This window comes from Sapajus apella, unplaced genomic scaffold (assembly GCF_009761245.1).
Source record: "Sapajus apella isolate SASKATOON/1434 unplaced genomic scaffold, GSC_monkey_1.0 scaffold59, whole genome shotgun sequence".
NCBI lineage: Eukaryota > Metazoa > Chordata > Mammalia > Primates > Cebidae > Sapajus > Sapajus apella.
The window spans coordinates 12001909-12020045 of NW_022436999.1; the positions used below are offsets into that span (position 1 = coordinate 12001909).

The 18137-nt window shown below is 33.7% G+C and overlaps 1 protein-coding gene across 4 annotated transcripts in view; it reads right to left on the reverse strand.

Moving 5' to 3' along the window:
- The window catches only part of SLC38A6 (solute carrier family 38 member 6), a 63428-nt gene that overhangs the window by 20719 nt on the left and 24572 nt on the right, over positions 1-18137 (reverse strand). For 3 of the 4 annotated variants that reach the window (XM_032245933.1, XM_032245936.1, XM_032245935.1), the window contains 3 exons: positions 17399-17451; positions 13824-13863; positions 1528-1606 (listed from right to left, as the gene is read on the reverse strand). In XM_032245933.1, coding sequence (XP_032101824.1) covers positions 1528-1606; positions 13824-13863; positions 17399-17451 — 172 coding nt within the window. The remainder of the gene's footprint in view (positions 1-1527; positions 1607-13823; positions 13864-17398; positions 17452-18137) is intronic. The other variant, XM_032245934.1, reaches the window with a different exon arrangement.

Consider the following 18137-nt stretch of genomic DNA (forward strand, 5'->3'; position numbering starts at 1 on the left):
TCCACATTTATACTGTGCTATAAGTTTGTGTACACATATGCTTGTTTATACATATGCTATGTGTCTAGATATCTTATTTGATCATCCCAGCAACTTTATTAAGAAGGCAATATTGGCACCCCCTTTATACCACATAAAAAACCTAAGGCTCAAAGTAAGTTACATAGTCAAAATAAGTTAAATTAAGTTCCTGAGACTATTGAATATTGAAATGGATAGAATATACATCACCTTTTTCTTAGTCTAGCACTCTTTATTCTACCTCATATTGCCTTGAGTTCTTAACCCTAAAATATAAATTTCTCACATATAATTTGAGTAATAGAAGGTGCCCTCTGTATTTTTTACAGCAAATACAAAAATTAATTTCACATAGCTATTTTTTATAGGAATTGTTTATCAAACTAAGCATAAAATCACAATGTGACTAGATAAAGCTGCAGATAAGGTAGTTTTGAGTATCAGATATGATAATGAATGTGGAAACCTCATTAACTGTAAAGTATCATACAAAGGAACAATATCTTCTGATGAAGAAAAATTATTTAGGACTTCTACTTATCTCTTTTCAACTACATTTTCTTGATGGTTTCTATTAAGATCTAAACTTTTCTTACAAATATGTATTTGTAGTTGTCTAAGAAGAATTATTTAATGGAAGCTGAATTGCCAAAGCTAAAAATTAATTTTTGAAGCCTTTCCTTGCATTCCAGAACAAGTTCGATTATTGAAGCAGAACAACCCAATATTCAAATCTAAAAGTCTGGCAGGTTTTGTGTTGTGGTTTGAAACTCAATTATGTGAAATAACTCTATGGCAATTAAAATGATTTATCCTGTCTTTTCAAGTTCATTTTTCTAAAATGTTCCTGTTCTACATAGTGAAAAGAAAAGCACAATTAATTTTGTTTTTTCCCTATAAAGAGATGAGTCAAATGTAAGATGCATTTTTTAAATAATGAAGAATAAAAGAGATACAATGTGGTTTAGTATTGTTTATAATATTGTTCTAAAACAGGAAATGAAACAATTAAGTCCTTTAAAATAATTTATTTTTTTGCCATGCAATATTATAGGAATCTCACACAGGTATAGTTGTAACTGCCACAATTTTTTGTCACTACGATTTGCTGAGAAATGACAGCAATATCATTCACTCCCCTCCTTTGTTTAAGATCTGTACTGTCAGTATATTCAACCTTCTCCCATCCCCAACCCGTCTTGCATATCCCCAGAAATTTATCCTTGACACCTCCTCAAGAGCATCTCAATCTCAGACCTGCCTTAGCCCACAAGGAATGCAAGGATTATAACCGGTGCTTCAGGTGATCCACAGAACAGCGCTTTCATATGGGTAATCAATAAACATTGGTTGAGTAGTTTTTCTATTCTATTACTGCTTCACTTCTGTCTAATTTTTAAGAATTTGAGGGTAAGGACTACATTTATTTTGCTTGCCACTAAAGCTTAATAAATATTTTTTTGAATTAATAAATGAATGGACAAAATGTAAAATATTTTTTCTTACCTATTAGAGTCTCCAGTCAAAAATTCTGCAATAGCAGCAGGAAGCTCTGTTTTAATAATTAAAAGATAAGATGACATAGCTGCAAAAGAATAAAAAGTGTTCCTATTAGAATTCTATGAGTTTAAACTGTTTAAAGAATAATCCACCTAGGAACACAGATGTTCATTAGAGTTATGACAACGTATGAAAGATTAACTTACATAAAGTAACTGTAGAGAAGAGTAATTGTTAAGTTCATTAAGTATCTTCTGTTTACATTTCAAGTCCAAGGCAAACTATTTAGTAAGAGAAAGGGTCTTGATTACAGGCTACTTTTAAATGAAATTTTGTACGAAGTTTTACAAAAACTCTCTTATATGTTATCACCCCATCTAAGGCATTAGAGGTTAGTTTAGCAACAACTGACATAGACATAGAAGTTTAATGGGTATGGCTAGTAACTTGATTATCTGTTCCTTCTTATTAGAGAAAGATGCCTCACCACAACAGAGAAGTCTCATTCCCTCTGACCCTTTCTTTCCCTCTCTCTACTACCCAGCCCCACTTTATGAACACATGCAATTATAGGACAAAAAAGAATATATAATGAATTACATATTCTCTAAAAAGATTACAGAAGGTTTGGTGGAAACCATTAAGCATATTAAAAAGACAAAATTTCCAACTTTTATTCCATTTTATTAACAGGGCTCATCTGTATTACGCAATCATAACCTGAAGCTAGCATTATTTCTCACATTTAATCTAAGAGTCCAAGAAATAACTAGCTTTTACAGGACTTTAATAATTATCCTAATTCTGATGTAGATATAAAAACCAAATTCTATAAACCTTCCATCAAATACTAGAAAAAGTTTTAATATGGTTACAGAATACAGAACTAATTCATATGCAAATACTTGAGTTTAAGCCTAAATACTTAAATATATAGAAACTCAGATGATTTGGAGTCAGAACTTTAGTTTAACAGAGTAAGATTCTCTTTCCCCCCGAGAGATTGTGTGTGTGTATGGGCCAAAAAGAAAATGTCCATGAAGAATAAAGAGTGTACTTTGTGTGCACATTAATTTTATTACTTATTTATATTTCAGGAAACATTTCACTTTCTCCTTACAAAACTTACCAAAAAAAACTAAGAACAAAAATGAATGCCAAGTTTCAATGGCAAAAATCTGAGGAAAAATTAATTAAAAGGCTCAAATAGTTTAAGAAGAATGTATTTCTCAATCATCATTATTTGAAAGGAGCTGAACTTCATGATTATAGCATTATGCAACCATTTAACTTCAGGAAAAAAAAAAAGGATACATACTAGTTTGTGTGTACATTTGTATGGAGAGAGAGAATACTATATACACAAACATACACATGCTCTCATTTGTTTTTTAGTAAAATGACATGTATTTATGGCAAAGTAAAATTTAGAACAGTTAAATAATCACTTCTCTGTGATGAAAATATACATACACATATTTTTTCAGTTTACGATGATTTCTTTTCCCTAGAAGAAGTATAGCTGTTGAATAAAACCCACTGAGACATTTCTGCAAACTCTTTTAGTTATGGGGTATTACAACTGATTGCATGTGAAAATGTGTTCTGTACTGTCCATATTCTCATAAGGAGAAATGCTATCAATTTGGCACAGAACAGAAGGAAGGTTTAGATTAACCTCCTCCACGCAAGAATTTGGAGTTTTTATATTATTTTACTGATTCCAAAGAACTCCACACATAGGGAGCAATGATGAAAATCATGAATTGAATTTTCTGAAACTGGCCTAGACGTACTTAAATATATCGAGAAAGAGAGAAAGAGAGAGAGAGAGAGGAGAGAGGGAGGAAGGGAGGGAGAGGGGGAGGGAAGGAGGGAGGGGGAGAGTGAGAGGGAGAGAGAGAGAGAGAAAATACCTTGAAAACCATTTTCCTATATAATGTAATTTATTATCTGCCCATCTTTCTTTCTTGTTTGGATTAATCCAACACCACATGCATTTCTAAAGTTTCAGACATTCATCTCTTTCAGTAATTTTCTAATATTTCTTTTGGACCTGCAGCTGTAGAAAGCGTCAGTGAATATGAGATCCTATTTCTTCCTAACAATAATATCTGTCATTCCTTCCAGAATTTCTGTTAGCCCCTGGCTAATCATTTGATCACTTTTATCCTCTGTTTTGCCTTAACTCTTTGGTTTTCAAATGGGAGTACTATTTCATTAGATTGCAGTCTGAAGAATCATGTATATTTTAAGAAATATGAACTCACCAAACATGTGTTTCTCTCTCAAAGAAGACCTCACATACAAGATACAAATATAATAAAACATGAAAAACACTGCTTCTTTTCTAGAGCATGTTAGTATATATTTTAAGAGCTACACAACCACAGAACCTACTATGGGGGAAATCCCACACAGATTAAGCCAGTAAAACAAAGAACAACACCATTCTATTCACTGTGAAAATGATTTTCTTAATCACAAGTAAACTTTCATGTAAGACCCAGCACTTTAACATATCATATTATATATAATACAGAGAAGAAACAAAAAGATAAAGATATACTATTGACAGGACAAAAAGATATACAATTGACAGCCTTTGTTTTAACTAAAAGGTTTACTAGATCAAATAGCTGGCTGCCACACTTTTTGTCTCATGTCTTCTATAAATGGCATAAGAAAGTGTTTAAGCACTTATCTTACGGACCAGTCATAAGCAAAAATTTGTAAATAACTTTGGGTGACATCAACACAGTACAGATACCTAAAACAAGACACACCATGCTGCAACTGGGTCATCCACAAGAACCATGCATATAGTTAAGTGGCCCCCAAACCACTAATCTCAAAATCAGTGCTAGAAGATATAACTTGACGACAGGTATTCGGCCACTATAAATTGCTTAGTTTTGCCACATTAACTAAATAGGTATTCTTTTCTATTTAATTTTAAATACAACTAATAGAACTCATTTAACAGAAATTTCAGCTGGGCACAGTGGCTCACATTTGTAAACCCAGCACTTTGGGAGGCCTAGGCAGGTGGACCACCTGAGGTCAGGAGTTCGAGACCGGCCTGACCAATATGGTAAAACCTCATCTCTAAAAAACAAACAAACAAACAGAAACTTCTCTGGGAAGAAAATAAAACATCTGCCAACTTAAAACACACAAGCTGAAAGCATTCTTTAAAAGCAACATGGAAAATCAACAGTTATATTAAAAAATGACTAAAATGGGGTAAAATCTGATTAGGTAATAGCAAGCTGTTGCAAGGTGTTAATACTGGTTGATATAACCATAAAGAGAAACACATGAGTTGGGCCTGGGACGTTGAGAGGAGAGATGTTAGAAACAGAGAAATGGGGAAGGAGCTCTGGGAGGAGATCTATGAAAACAGCTAACATCTTTGTTTTTTAGATGCCTACTGTATGCTTGTGGTAGTATTCTACACAAGTTATTTCCTCACTTAATCGTTACACAAACCTGTGAGGTAGATATTACTTATTTCACAGAATATATGGAGGCACAAAGAAGTAACTTGCCCAAGCTAGTGATGGTGGAAACAGCTAGTCTGGGTTGAGAAACTCGTTCTATTAACTAGTTTCCTAGGAGAAACAGGAGCAAAATGAAAGAGTAAACAACCAAAACAAAGACAAATAAGGAAAGTCTACCAGAATTATTTTTCTTTTTTAAATCAGTATTTAAACAAACTACTTCTGAATGCTGAGATTAACAGCTGACTTCAAAGGAAAAGAATCTCTATCACACAGAACATTAGTCAGAAGCTTTAGTAACACTTAGAATTTTCATTTCATCTTGAGATATATTTTCAATGTATTCCATTTCAGTTTTGTAGCTGGTTTGGTGAAGTTGAGTTCAAAATTCATGGAGTTTCACAATGAGATTCTATTGCATCTGCTGCTATGACTGTACTGCATTTACAGCTACGGTTATACTTTTGAAGAGAAAGTTTCCTATTCTCACATATTTGAAGTATTAACACTTCACTGAAATCTAAAAAGTAAAAATCAGTCCCTGTGCTTCCAAATTGTGTATTCTTATGGACTATTTTTCCCAGAACTCTGAAAATGTTTCTCAAATTGTTATTAAGCATATAAACTTAAAAAAAAAAATCCTTAATTTGAGTTTGGGCCTCAAAAAATCACTACAGTTTATGAAGATAAATATCTTTTTTGTTAAACACTTAAAATACATGTATGAGGATAGGATTACTTAGAGCTATTTTTAAAAAAGAATTAGGTTTTTAGCACTTGGGGGAAGTTCAGCAATTCTTAAAGGATTACTCAGCCCTAAACAAATGGATGTACCATGGGAAAAAAATAAGTTTGCTCTTCTGTCTCAGAGAGATTCAGTTTTATTTCAAACATGTTTTTAGACATGGATACTAACTTTCTTATTCTATTTAATGTGTCTTATTAATTTGGTGGTTCCATTATTATCATTTATCAAGATCTTAAATTTGAACTAAAAATGACCAAAATACCTACTGTTCTGAAAATTTTATAATTTTCAATAGAAATTACTAAAATATTATTTTCAAAACCTCAAAACATGATACATTACCAGTAAATGTTGTCAAATGAAGTACTTGTGAAAAAGACTCTCCAAATTTCCTGTACCTCTCCTATTCTAAGGCATTGCTTTCTAGAACTTCTAGACAATACTGCTCTCAAGAAAGCTATAGTTTCATTAGAGATAAATTGACCAGCAGATGGCAGTGTATCTGCACACCCAGTCCTAGTTTCCCAAGAGACAATATGAAATTGGACTTCTGAAACACTCTTAGCACTTTACCACCCCACCAAAAGTAAATAAATAAAATGCATGAATGAATATACAGGAAGAAAGTAAATCCAAATAGTTTCTAGCATTTAATAATATATTGTGAATTTTTCAAATACTGAGGATTTGAGATTGTTATAGATCTCAACTGAAAATTACCTTATTTGTATCTTTCTCTTTATGAGATTTAGAAATGAGGTTACCTGAGTCCATAGGTTACCAAACTGAGGTGTTAATAAAGGCTGTAAGAGTGAGGTTTGTGGATTCTGTGCCAAACTGAAACATCTGGGTCATTCTAGCAATTTCAGGAGGTTTCAGTAAGACTACTAATGCTTATGGTTTTCCTTTGTAGTAATGACTAAATCTTTAATCTCCTTTAAAGAACTGGGGTTTTGAAGAACTAAGGAAAGCATATGCCATTCATGGTGATCCTTCACATCTATAAGAGCAAAATAACAATATAACATACTCCCAGGAGCTACTAATCTTTCCACATTTTGAATTGGGCAAGATATGAAACCAGAAATAACATAAATTGACTTCACCATTATCACGTGCTTGTAAGAGTTAATAGGACTTTCTCTGGCTTCATTAAGAAGATGATTGGGATTTACTGTTTGATTTCTAGTGATATTCTAGCCTATTGAATGGTTTACTTCAGGAGTTGAATGTGAAAATTACTTAACCTTAGTTTTTAGGAAAAGAATCACATAATACAACACTGTTACAGGAACTATGTGAAAACCACCTATACTTCTTTTTTTTATTTTTTTAAATTAAAGTTCTGGGATACATGTGCAGAAGGTGCAGGTTTGTTACATAGATATACATGTGCTATGGTGGTTTGCTGCACCCATCAACCTATCATCTGCATTAGGTATTTCTCCTAATACTATCCCTCTCCTAGGCCCCCATCCCCTGACAGGCCCTGGTGTGTGATGTTCCCCTCCTTGTGTCCATGTGCTCTCATTGTTCAACTCCCACTTATGAGTGAGAACATGTGGTCTTTTGTTTTCTGTTCTTGTGTTAGTTTGCTGAGAATGACGGTTTCCAGCTTCATCCATGTCCCTGCAAAGGACACGAACTCATCCTTTCTTATGGCTGCATAGTATTCCATGGTATATATGAGCCACATTTTCTTTATCTAGTTTATCACTGATGAGCATCTGGGTTGGTTCCAAGCCTTTGCTGTTGTGAACAGTGCTGCAATAAACATACGTGTGCATGTGTCTTAATAGTAGGATGATTTATAATCCTTTGGGTATATACACAGTAATGGGATTGCTGGGTCAAATAGTATTTCTGGTTCTAGATCCTTGAGGAATCATCACACTGTCTTCCACAATGGTTGAACAAATTTACACTCCCACCAACAGTGCAAAAGCGTTTCTATTTCTCCACATTCTCCCCAGCATCTATTGTTTCCTGACTTTTTGATTGTCATTCTAACTGGCATGAGATGGTATCTCACTGTGGTTTTGATTTGCATTTCTCTAATGACTAGTGATGACGAATGTTTTTTCCTATGTTTGTTGGCTGCATAAACGTCTTCTTTTGAAAAGTGCTGATATGATACTACACCCACTTTTTGATGGTTTTTTTTTCTTGTAAATCTGTTTAAGTTCTTTGGAGATTCTGGATATTAGCCCTTTGTCAGAAGGATAGATTGCAAAAATTCTCTCCCATTCTATAGGTTGCCTATTCACTCTGATGATAGTATCTTTTGCTATGCAGAAGCTCTTTAGTATCAGATCCCATTGGTCAATTTTGGCTTTTGTTGCCATTGCTTTTGGTGCTTTGGTCATGAAGTCTTTGCCCATGCCTATGTCCCGAATGGTATTGCCTAGGTTTTCTTCTAGGGTTTTTATGACTTTAGGTCTTACGTTTAAGTCTTTAATCCATCTTGAGTTAATTTTTGTATAAGGTGTAAGGAAGAGGACTAGTTTCAGTTTTCTGCATATAGCTAGCCAGTTTTCCCACCACCATTTTTAGTCAGGAATACTATCTGGTTAATTCCATTCAATGTGTCTTAATCTGGTGGTACCCCAAAATATCTAAATGCCACTAAAGTTCTATCTATACTCAAATAGTACAGAACACATACATAAATGAAAATTAAAATATATGGGGAAAAATGCTCCCCATAACCCTAGAAAAATATAATCTCTTATTTTCTACTGCAGTTCTTAATCCTTTATCCTTATTTAGGCCACCAGATTCAAACTCTCTAAGTCTGAATTGTCTCACCTATAAGAGCATCAAATATTAAAACTTCTAGACACCTCTTTTCTGGACTTTGGGTCCCAGCAGCAGCGGCTCTCAGCAAATGCTATTCTAGCACCTGAGGAAATGGCAGCAGAGGGTTACCTCTGGCTCCAGCCAATTTCGAGCCTCTTATTCATTAGTATTAGGAGGATATCAGGAATTGGTTTTAAGTAGTAATTTACTATATGGTTCTTAATTTTCCAAAGGAAGGATTTCCATAACCTTAGAATAAGAGTGTTAAATTTAGTGTGCTGCATTTTTTTCCATTATAAAATTTAGAGATTTTATTTGAAGACAGATTTTTCCAATCAATTTGCTAGACCACACTAGAGCCTTGTGACTAATATTTGGTGCCTGATTAATCTTAGGGGAGAAAAAAAGACATGTTTTGTTTAGGTTAGACTGAACTGTTGTTTAACAGTTTATGAAGACTGTTCAGTTCAGCAATTTAGATCCAAATTTGTGACTCTGGCATAATGCCCATTGTTGTATTCTATGACTCTTTTACCTTGATTCCTTCCCTGTTCTCTAATCTTGTTTAGAACTGTTACTGGAGATGACTATAATATAGCACTCGCTGTTACTAGATTTAAGTTCTCTCTCTATATGCTCCTGTACCCCAGATTGTTAAGTTCTCTATATATGCTCCTATACCCCAGATTGTTAGATTGCTAAGTTCCTTTAGCTCAAGGATTATGCCTTATTTCTCTTTGTACTCCCAGCACCTAGCATTATACCTGGGAATTGATAAACTTTTCCTGAGCAGAATAGAGCTAAAGTAATTTGTATGATCTATTTCTAAGTACTTTCAATATTCTAGATACATTTATCAAGAAAAGGGGAATGCTAGACTGGCCACTAGCTTCAAATATTTGAAAGACTGAACACACACACACACACACACACACACACACACACACACACACACACAAAGACTGGACTAATTCAAGTATTGTTCCAGAGCGCAGAACTGGTGCTAATATAAAGAAATCTACAGAGAAGCTGATTTGGGTTTTCTCATTTGGAGTACCCGGTAACTAAGCTGTGTGATAATGCGGATGGCCTACAACCCTTTGAAAATGCTCCTTATCCCTGAAAACATTCAAACAGAGCTGTTTGGTCAATTGCCAGAATTCTATATAGGATTCTTGTTTTGGTGGTGGATAAACCATGAGTTTTCCCAACTCTTAAGTTTGTTGGTTTGCTTGCTTATTTTAGAAGTTTTAAAAAAAGGTAATTTAGAGCAGTTACTACAGTTTTTAATGTCCCTTAAATTCAGAAAAGCTGGTAATGTTTACTTAGTTTTTAGAATGATGTCCTCATGATTTTCTTCACATTGGTTAAAAGCGTATTAACTGCCCAATCAGTAATAACTGAATACACATTTTCAGAGTTTTTCAGTCTTTTTTTCTTAGCCAGATGTAAATAAATCATTTCTTTATTATAATAGAATTGGAAGCTTCCTCTTGTGAGCAGAACACTGGATTGAAAGTCAGGTACCTTGAATTCTGTCTACTCCAGTCTCTGCCATTGGGTAGCCATGTGTCTTGCGGAAATCCCTCACTCACTCTCTTGGCTTCAGTTCCCTCTTTGTTAAAGTGTTGGTGGTAGAGTGTGAAGCAGGGAGCTTAGGGTCCCTTCTTACCCCAAAATTTGAATTCACATTAGGCATATTGGGAGGCACATTAATTATTTTAGCATATTAACATATTTTAATACAGGAAAGTTCAATGAGAGGGTTATACTAGGTTCAAAAGATGATTTGTCCTTTTCTTAGGTATTTTTAACAAACCAATAACTATTGCCCTAAAAGCATTCATGGATGCTATTCTTTGTCACTAAGAAAAAGGAAACCTCAGTTCTTAGGAGTACCCCTCAGAGCAGCCTCTTAGGTTAAAGTCTAGGAACCCTAGCCTTAAAAAGTAGTTTGTTGATTGATATATACAGAATCTGTGGAACCTCTAGTCCATGTATTCTTCTGAATAAACAACATACTTATTTGGGAGAATATTTAATACACTGTATCATTATAGTAAATAAGTGTATATATACTGTTTCATTATATTAAGTCAATAACAAAATGACATGATAATATGACTTATTAAATGTTACTTCATTAAAATGGATTTTTATTATTTTATTAATCAGAAAAACACTGGATATTTAAAAGATTATATTAAGTGTAAACCAGACTGAATTTTACATATAAGTACCTGTCTGCAAATAATGTAGTTCAGACAACATTTTTTATAAAGATAGAATGTTTATTGTTAGTATAAATTATCTGAGTTTTGCAGTGGTCATTTAAAACTGAAAAATAATGTAATACATTCTATTTAGGTCAAGCACTCTAAGAGATACTTTATTTAAAACAACTCTTCAATATAGATATTATCTTCATTTTACAGAGAGGAGATTGGTGTGCAATGGGAATAAGCAGCTTGCTCACATTTATCCTATAATGAAGCCTGAATTTAAACCTTGCTCAGTTGGCCTTTATTCCTTCTGCTATGATATAGTAAATGTTTGAAAATTGTGAAAAGATTAAATGTTGAGGATTTTTTAACTCCTTGGGGACAGACACTATATGTTTTCATTTATTTGTTTTCTTAACTTTTCCTAGTTTCTGAGAGGAACTCAGTAAGTAATATTTGTTGGATGAATGGGATAGTTTTTAAAGTTCTGCTTAAAAGCCTAAGATTTTGCCTCAAAGAGGCAACTGAATATACTATATAAATGATTTTTAAAAGAGACCACAGAATAATTTCTAGTTTGGAATTCTATAAACATTTTAAAATTCAAAGTATTGGGGAAAGTTGATCTTATTTATGTAAAAATAGGTTAAAAATATATTGAAATAGGCTGGGTATGGAGGCTCAAACCTGCAATCCTAGCACTTTGGGAGGCCAAGGCGGGAGGACTGCCTAAGCTCAGGAGTTTGAGGCCAGCCTGGGCAACATGACCAGCCTCTACTAAAATACAAAAAATTAGCCAGGCATGGGGTTGCATGCCTGTAAGTCCCAGCTACTCAGGTAGTTGATGCTTGAAAATCATTTAAACCTGGGAGGTTGAGGTTGCAGCAAGTCAAGATCTTACCACTGAACTCCAACATGGGCGATATATATATAAAATATCTATTATTTTCAGGGTAAGTAAATCACATCTGAATGTTTCTTAACTCTCTTATTCTTTTTAACATTTAAGTACTTCTCAATTTTCATGATATAATTCCTGTGGTGAACCAGTGAAAGAAATGGAAATAGAAGGCCTTTAGAAGCAAAATGATCATGAATTGCCCTTGATCAATATTTGTTTCATGTGTCTTTCACCAAAGACCCAGTTTATTTCCTATATTTCCATATTCCATAAATCAAATTAATGTCTTCATTTATTTACATCCCTAGTACTTAGCACATAGTATGCATTTAGTAAATAACATTTACTAGGAACATTAATAGGAAGAAAGAAAGGAGTAAGAGGGGAAGAGGGAAAAGCTAGCGACCTGGTTTAGTACTCCTGGAGCAACAAGAGTTGATTGATCAGGAAGAGAAACCCACAGTATATGTAAGTGACCATGTAGCTTTTAGGAAAGCATCTACTGTCAGAAATTCACAGAAAATCCATGACTAAAAACATGTTTGAAACAAAATTGAATCAATCTGAGATAGAAAGGCACACTTATTTTTTTCCCATGGTACATCCATTTGTTTAGGGCTGAGTAATCCTTTAAGAATTGCTGAACTTCCCCCAAGTGCTGAAATAAATCCAGTAACAGCTACTGCAACAGTATAGTCATCTCCAATAACAGTTACAAACAAGATCAGAGAACAAGGAAGGAATCAAGGTGAAAGAGACGAAGAATGCAACAGTGGGCATTGTGCAAGGGTCACAAAATGTGATAGCTCTTTGAACCTATACACAGAGGATAAAGAGGGATTCAAACTACAAAAATATACATCATATTCAGAAAAATTATCAGTGCACAGTTAAGTAATACTTATTTGCTAAATAAAATAAATTATCCTAAAATAGATCTTAAAATCAATGACACTATAATAAATTCATAAATGAAGAGACTTGTTTTCTTGACTTCTACTGTGAAGTGTGAAGTAGTGTGTGTTAGGAGAAAATTATGTGGTATGACATGCAAGAAAGCATTCTTTTAATTCATGTTTTCATGAAAATTCAAAGAATTAATATATGAATATTCAAGATTCCAAAACAATGGCAGCACAACTTATTGATGGAATGTTAATTTTTCCTTAGCCAAGAAACCTATTAAAGATAGAATTTGATTGAACAATAATACTTAAAGTGATATAGCTCACATCTCTTGAGTATGAGGGCTGAACTTTATTAAAACTGTCATCTTTGAATAATTTTAAACTATTACATGTAAAAAATAAGATTAAAATGCCCTCTGACTATACAATCCTGTATAAGATCCAAAGTGCATGTCAACCTTTTCTGTGTATTTTCCTTTAAGAGCATTTGTTTAGCATTCCAATCAATGATAAAAGAAAACTAAGATATTTTTAAGCACTATGCAATTTCTTTACAGCACAGACACACATGATACCCATATTTTGGATTTAAATGCTTAATACATTTATTCGGTACTGTCTATAACTAACAATAGTTTTACTTCTACATAGTTCTCAACATTGAGATCATTTCTAGAATCAGTTATTAATAGAAATGAGACACAGGATAAATGTGAGAATGCTTCTTATTTATCTCAGATTTATTTATGTTTTAAAGCACTTGGTAATTTTAAATTATTGGTTATAAGAGGACATGATTGTCCATACCTGATCACTCACAGCCAATGGAATACTAATCCTTCTAAAGCAGTATCTGCCAATAGGGTGATTAGAACAAAAGTAGAGGGAAAACATTTTAAAATCACCAGGTGAGTTTTTCCCAGACTGTACTCTACCTTCACAACCACAGAAAGCCAATGTTTTAGAGGTGTGTTGTAGACCTAATAACACGACCGTAATCAGGGTTTAGCTAGAACTGAATTTAGAAGCTGTCACAAGTGCTGCTAAAAAGGATCCAAAAAACAAACAAACCAACAAAACAGAGTAATGAGGCCAACACACAGGGCTTCTGAAGAAATCTATGTCTACAGAGGTTCTCAGCTAGATCTGTAGTAAGACAACAAAGGAAGGACATTATTGCCATCACATCTATGCATAAGCAGTGCACTTTCAATTGCTTACCTCCAATATTCTGAATTATTATGGTGCCTGCCACCATCACCTGTAAAAGAACAAATATATTCAGAAGATAAAGGAGGAAATAATATAAAAGGATCAGTGTTTTATTAATATCCAGCAACTCTTACTAAAAAAACAGATGCAGGAGTGAAAAGAAACTAGAAAGAAATTTGCCAGTCATTTGTAATACATAAAATTAATAATCATCATATTAAAAACTATTTCTTTAATAGTTCCATAGTTACTATAAAAATTTTTTTGAAATCTTTTTTTGGCAGTGATTTTTAAATAGTTAAAATTGTTAAAAGCTAGTAATCGATGATTATCAAAGTATAAAAATTAAAAGTGAGGAAGAGTATCTCCTTCCCTTTCTTGCTGGTTTTACCACACTGCTTAAATAAGTAGAAAAAGACAGGCTGGGGTGTGCTGCGCCAATGCTATATTGCCTAAAAGGAAATGATATAAGTTTTCTGATCATATCAGCTTGGCATATACCAAGACTTTGAACATCTCAGTCCCAGGGATTAAGAAAGTCTAGAGCCCAAATATTCTCAGACCCCAAAAATACAGGCAAAATGTTCCAAACTCAGTAATGTGTATTAAGCTGAGTATAAGACATGGGAGTTGGCAAGAACTGTATTATATTGGAGAATTTTTCCCCCTTCAGTGGGGCAGGTGCTACTCAGCTCTGGCCAGTTGATAACATGTGAAAATGTGAATCCAATGTAGCCAGATCTTCTGATTTTTCAAAGAAAGCCAGAAATTAAATGTTTTCATACTTTCATGATGCTTAGTTGGTAATCAGTTAAAAATTAAAAAAAAAAAAAAAAAATTGAGCCACATAAAATGTGCCTGAGGACTAAATTCAGTCTGCAGTTTTGTCAGCTTATCATCTTTGATGAGATTCCTGGGAAACTCAAGGTAACAAATACACTTACAGGAAATACTAAAACACTGTGCTTCCATTTGGGCCTTTCAATCACTCAAATCTTGATGGATTGGAACCCCCAATGTATGCTTGGAACTGACTAGCTGTCTAGCATCATTCAGTTCTACTTGAATTGGTAACAGGTCACCCTTCATGCCCATCTTTGCTAGGAATTCTATCAATGGTATAGCATTTGCCTATCCTGAAAACAATCTAAGTCATTAGGACCTAGGAACTTTGAGGTTTGCAGAGGGGGGCTACTGATATGAAAATTTGGCAAAGTGTCTTTGAAGAAGTGGTGATTGTCACTTGACCGTTCTCCAGAAAAAACTATGCATTTCAGCCTATTTAATAATTAGTTCCAAAATATAAATTTGTGAAAAGATGATTTTGAACTTCTGTACACTATCTTCGGTGCAAATAATACCTACTGTCAATAGTAGGTATACCTGAAATTTGGTTTTCTTTTCAATTAATATATTGCAAAAACAGTAATATTAACTTATTGATGGTTAGTCTTTCATTCTTTTGCTGAATTTAAACATTTAATATCATGAAAGCCAGAATATCTACCTACCTACCTGCCTACTTATGTTTTTAATGCCTAGCACAGTACATGGTACAAGGTATTTGACCAATAAATATTTGTCTGGTGAATAATACCAATTTATAGACATTTAAATAAATCTTCCTTAAAAAGTTCAAAACATTTCAAAAAATTTCTTTATCAGATTATCCTATATCATATCCATATAATATCTGGATAGAAGGAAATAGTTAAGTTTCAACCCAACTGTGGAAGTGGGGAGAAAATTTAAACAAGGAACCAAACAACTCCTCATTCAGAGTATGCTTTGTCAAGTGTGCCTGCCTACTATAAACTTGTTTGGTGCATGTATTAAAAAATGTTTTAATATTTTATAGGGTTTTAGGAAAAAGAGACTCAGCAGTCCCTACTCTTTAAACTTTGCTGCTATACAAGGAATGCAGGAAATATGAACGTGAAATGACAGTGATGTCAGTGACACTACTTAGAGTTATGTTTATAGGTTATATTAAATTAATTGGGGAATTTTCTCATTAAAAAATTTTCTTCTTCTTTGTTTAAACTAGATGGAAGAAATTTATCCCTTGTTACACCAAACATCCTAATCCTCTAGAACAGAGAAATTGCTACTAAGGAAGATTAACAAAACCCTCTACCTTCAAGTAACATATCCTGTTTTGTTCAAGTTTCAGGTTACTAAGGTCCAAGCCATGATGCTATATAGTACGATTTAAGCATTCCTTTCTGTACTTTAAAAACAAAGTTAATTGGAATGTAACTACATTGCATAGCTATATCTTTTTCCTCCAGACTAACTTTTAGAAGTTAGTCACTTCCAAATAGAGTATCCTTTTATAATAAAAATAATATCCTTTTATAATAAAAATAAAACAAAAAATGATAAGTATGTGAAATAATACAAATATTAATTAGGTCAATTTAGCCATTTCACGTTTGCATATTTCAAAATGACATGTTGTCCAGGATAAACATAAATAATTTTTGCCAGTCAAAAACATAAAATCACAAACAACAGAATTACAAACAAAATAATTCCTGTTTGGAGCCAAAATGGATATGAATTTTAGAAGTATTCAGAAATTTTTAAAAATTACACTATAGCACTAACAGCAATGTTCAACTCCTGATTACTGATGGAAGATGACTATTTTTCTCTACCTTTTAAACTAGTGTAGTATGCCTATTGCAAATGAGTGCCCAATTACTGTTATTTCTCTTATTCTGAGTAAGAAAAGCAGTAGATCTAGAGCTCTAGGATGTGGTACTTGGTTTATGTAATAGTTGACAAATAGGGCCCTTAATTTCTCTGGTCCTTAATTTCTTCACCTATAAATGAGAGGATAGCTAGATAATCTTTTAGCACTGTTCAACTCTTAAGTGATATCTTCTGATGACTGGTTTTGTGAATTTAATTCTATGTTGTGTTTCTTCTCTTGTCTTTATGAGGGTTTACTCCTATGAGTACACAGTCAAACTTAGTAAGAAAAACTTAGGTCATGGTTACTCTTTTAAAATCATTCACGTCATTGCGCTCCTTTATTAGAATGAAAAATGTCAAAAGATTCAAGCACTGGGCCGGGTGCGGTGGCTCACACTTGTAATCCCAGCACTTTGGGAGGCCGAGGCGGGTAGATCGCGAGGTCAAGAGATCGAGACCATCCTGGTCAACATGGTGAAACCCCGACTCTACTAAAAATACAAAAATTAGCTGGGCGTGGTGGTGCACGCCTGTAGTCCCAGCTATTCGGGAGGTTGAGGCAGGAGAATTGCTTGAACCCAGGAGGCGGAGGTTGCGGTGAGCCAAGATCGCGCCATTGCACTCCAGCCTGGGTAACAAGAGCGAAACTCCGTCTCAAAAAAAAAAAAAAGATTCAAGCACTGAATTAAATGTATTGATACATTTTTAGGAAGGGCACACAGACTTCTCTTTCTCTGCCTGCTCCCATCATTCTCTTTTCTCACTTTAGTTTCCTTTTATTCCTCTATTGTCTTCCTCTTATACATACTTGTCTCTTTTAACTTGAACCCAAAGGAAAAATGACACTTTGGGTTTTGGACACAATGAGGAGAAAACAAAATTACCTTTCCAGGTAATCCAAATGCAAAGAGTCCAAGATCTTCATAAGATGTTACAGCTGTTAAGAGAAATTACAATTTTCACTTTTACACAAAATGATTTATGTATCAAGTCTTAAAGAGAAGAAAATTAATTCCACTACTACAAACTAGTACAGGATAATTCTTATGATCCAGGCCAATCAGGACTAAACACAAAATGAGAAAATTTTCCCTAATATCCTCAAATAAAGGCAATAGTAAAAAGCATGGTTGGGCTTAATTGACTATTTTATGTAAAAGTCTTGGTAATTTTCATCAAATCTTTAATTTTCACTCCAAAATATAAAACACAATACCTATGATTTTCAAATGTTTTTGTACCTATGATTTTCAGATGTCTTTGTAGTAGTGATGGTTTTTACTTTAAAAAAAATTAATCACCAAGGACTCTTTTGTTTCTTTAATGTATCTCATTTCTGAAAGATTCTGTCTCTCAAGCTGCACATACTAATAATTTTCCCTTTTTACTAAGAAAAAGCTTCTAATCGATATAAGGTAACCAATGTCAACATGCAGATTAATGTAATTTTGGTCACGAACTTACGACCCTCTATCTATCTGACATCTCTCTGTATCTATTTTAAGTTAATCTGTGTAGGCTGATCATAAGTAAATTTGTGATCTTAGGCATTCTGAAATATTTTAAGTTGCTAAAACACTCTCAATACTAATGTTGCAAACTCCTACTGGTTTAATCCATCTG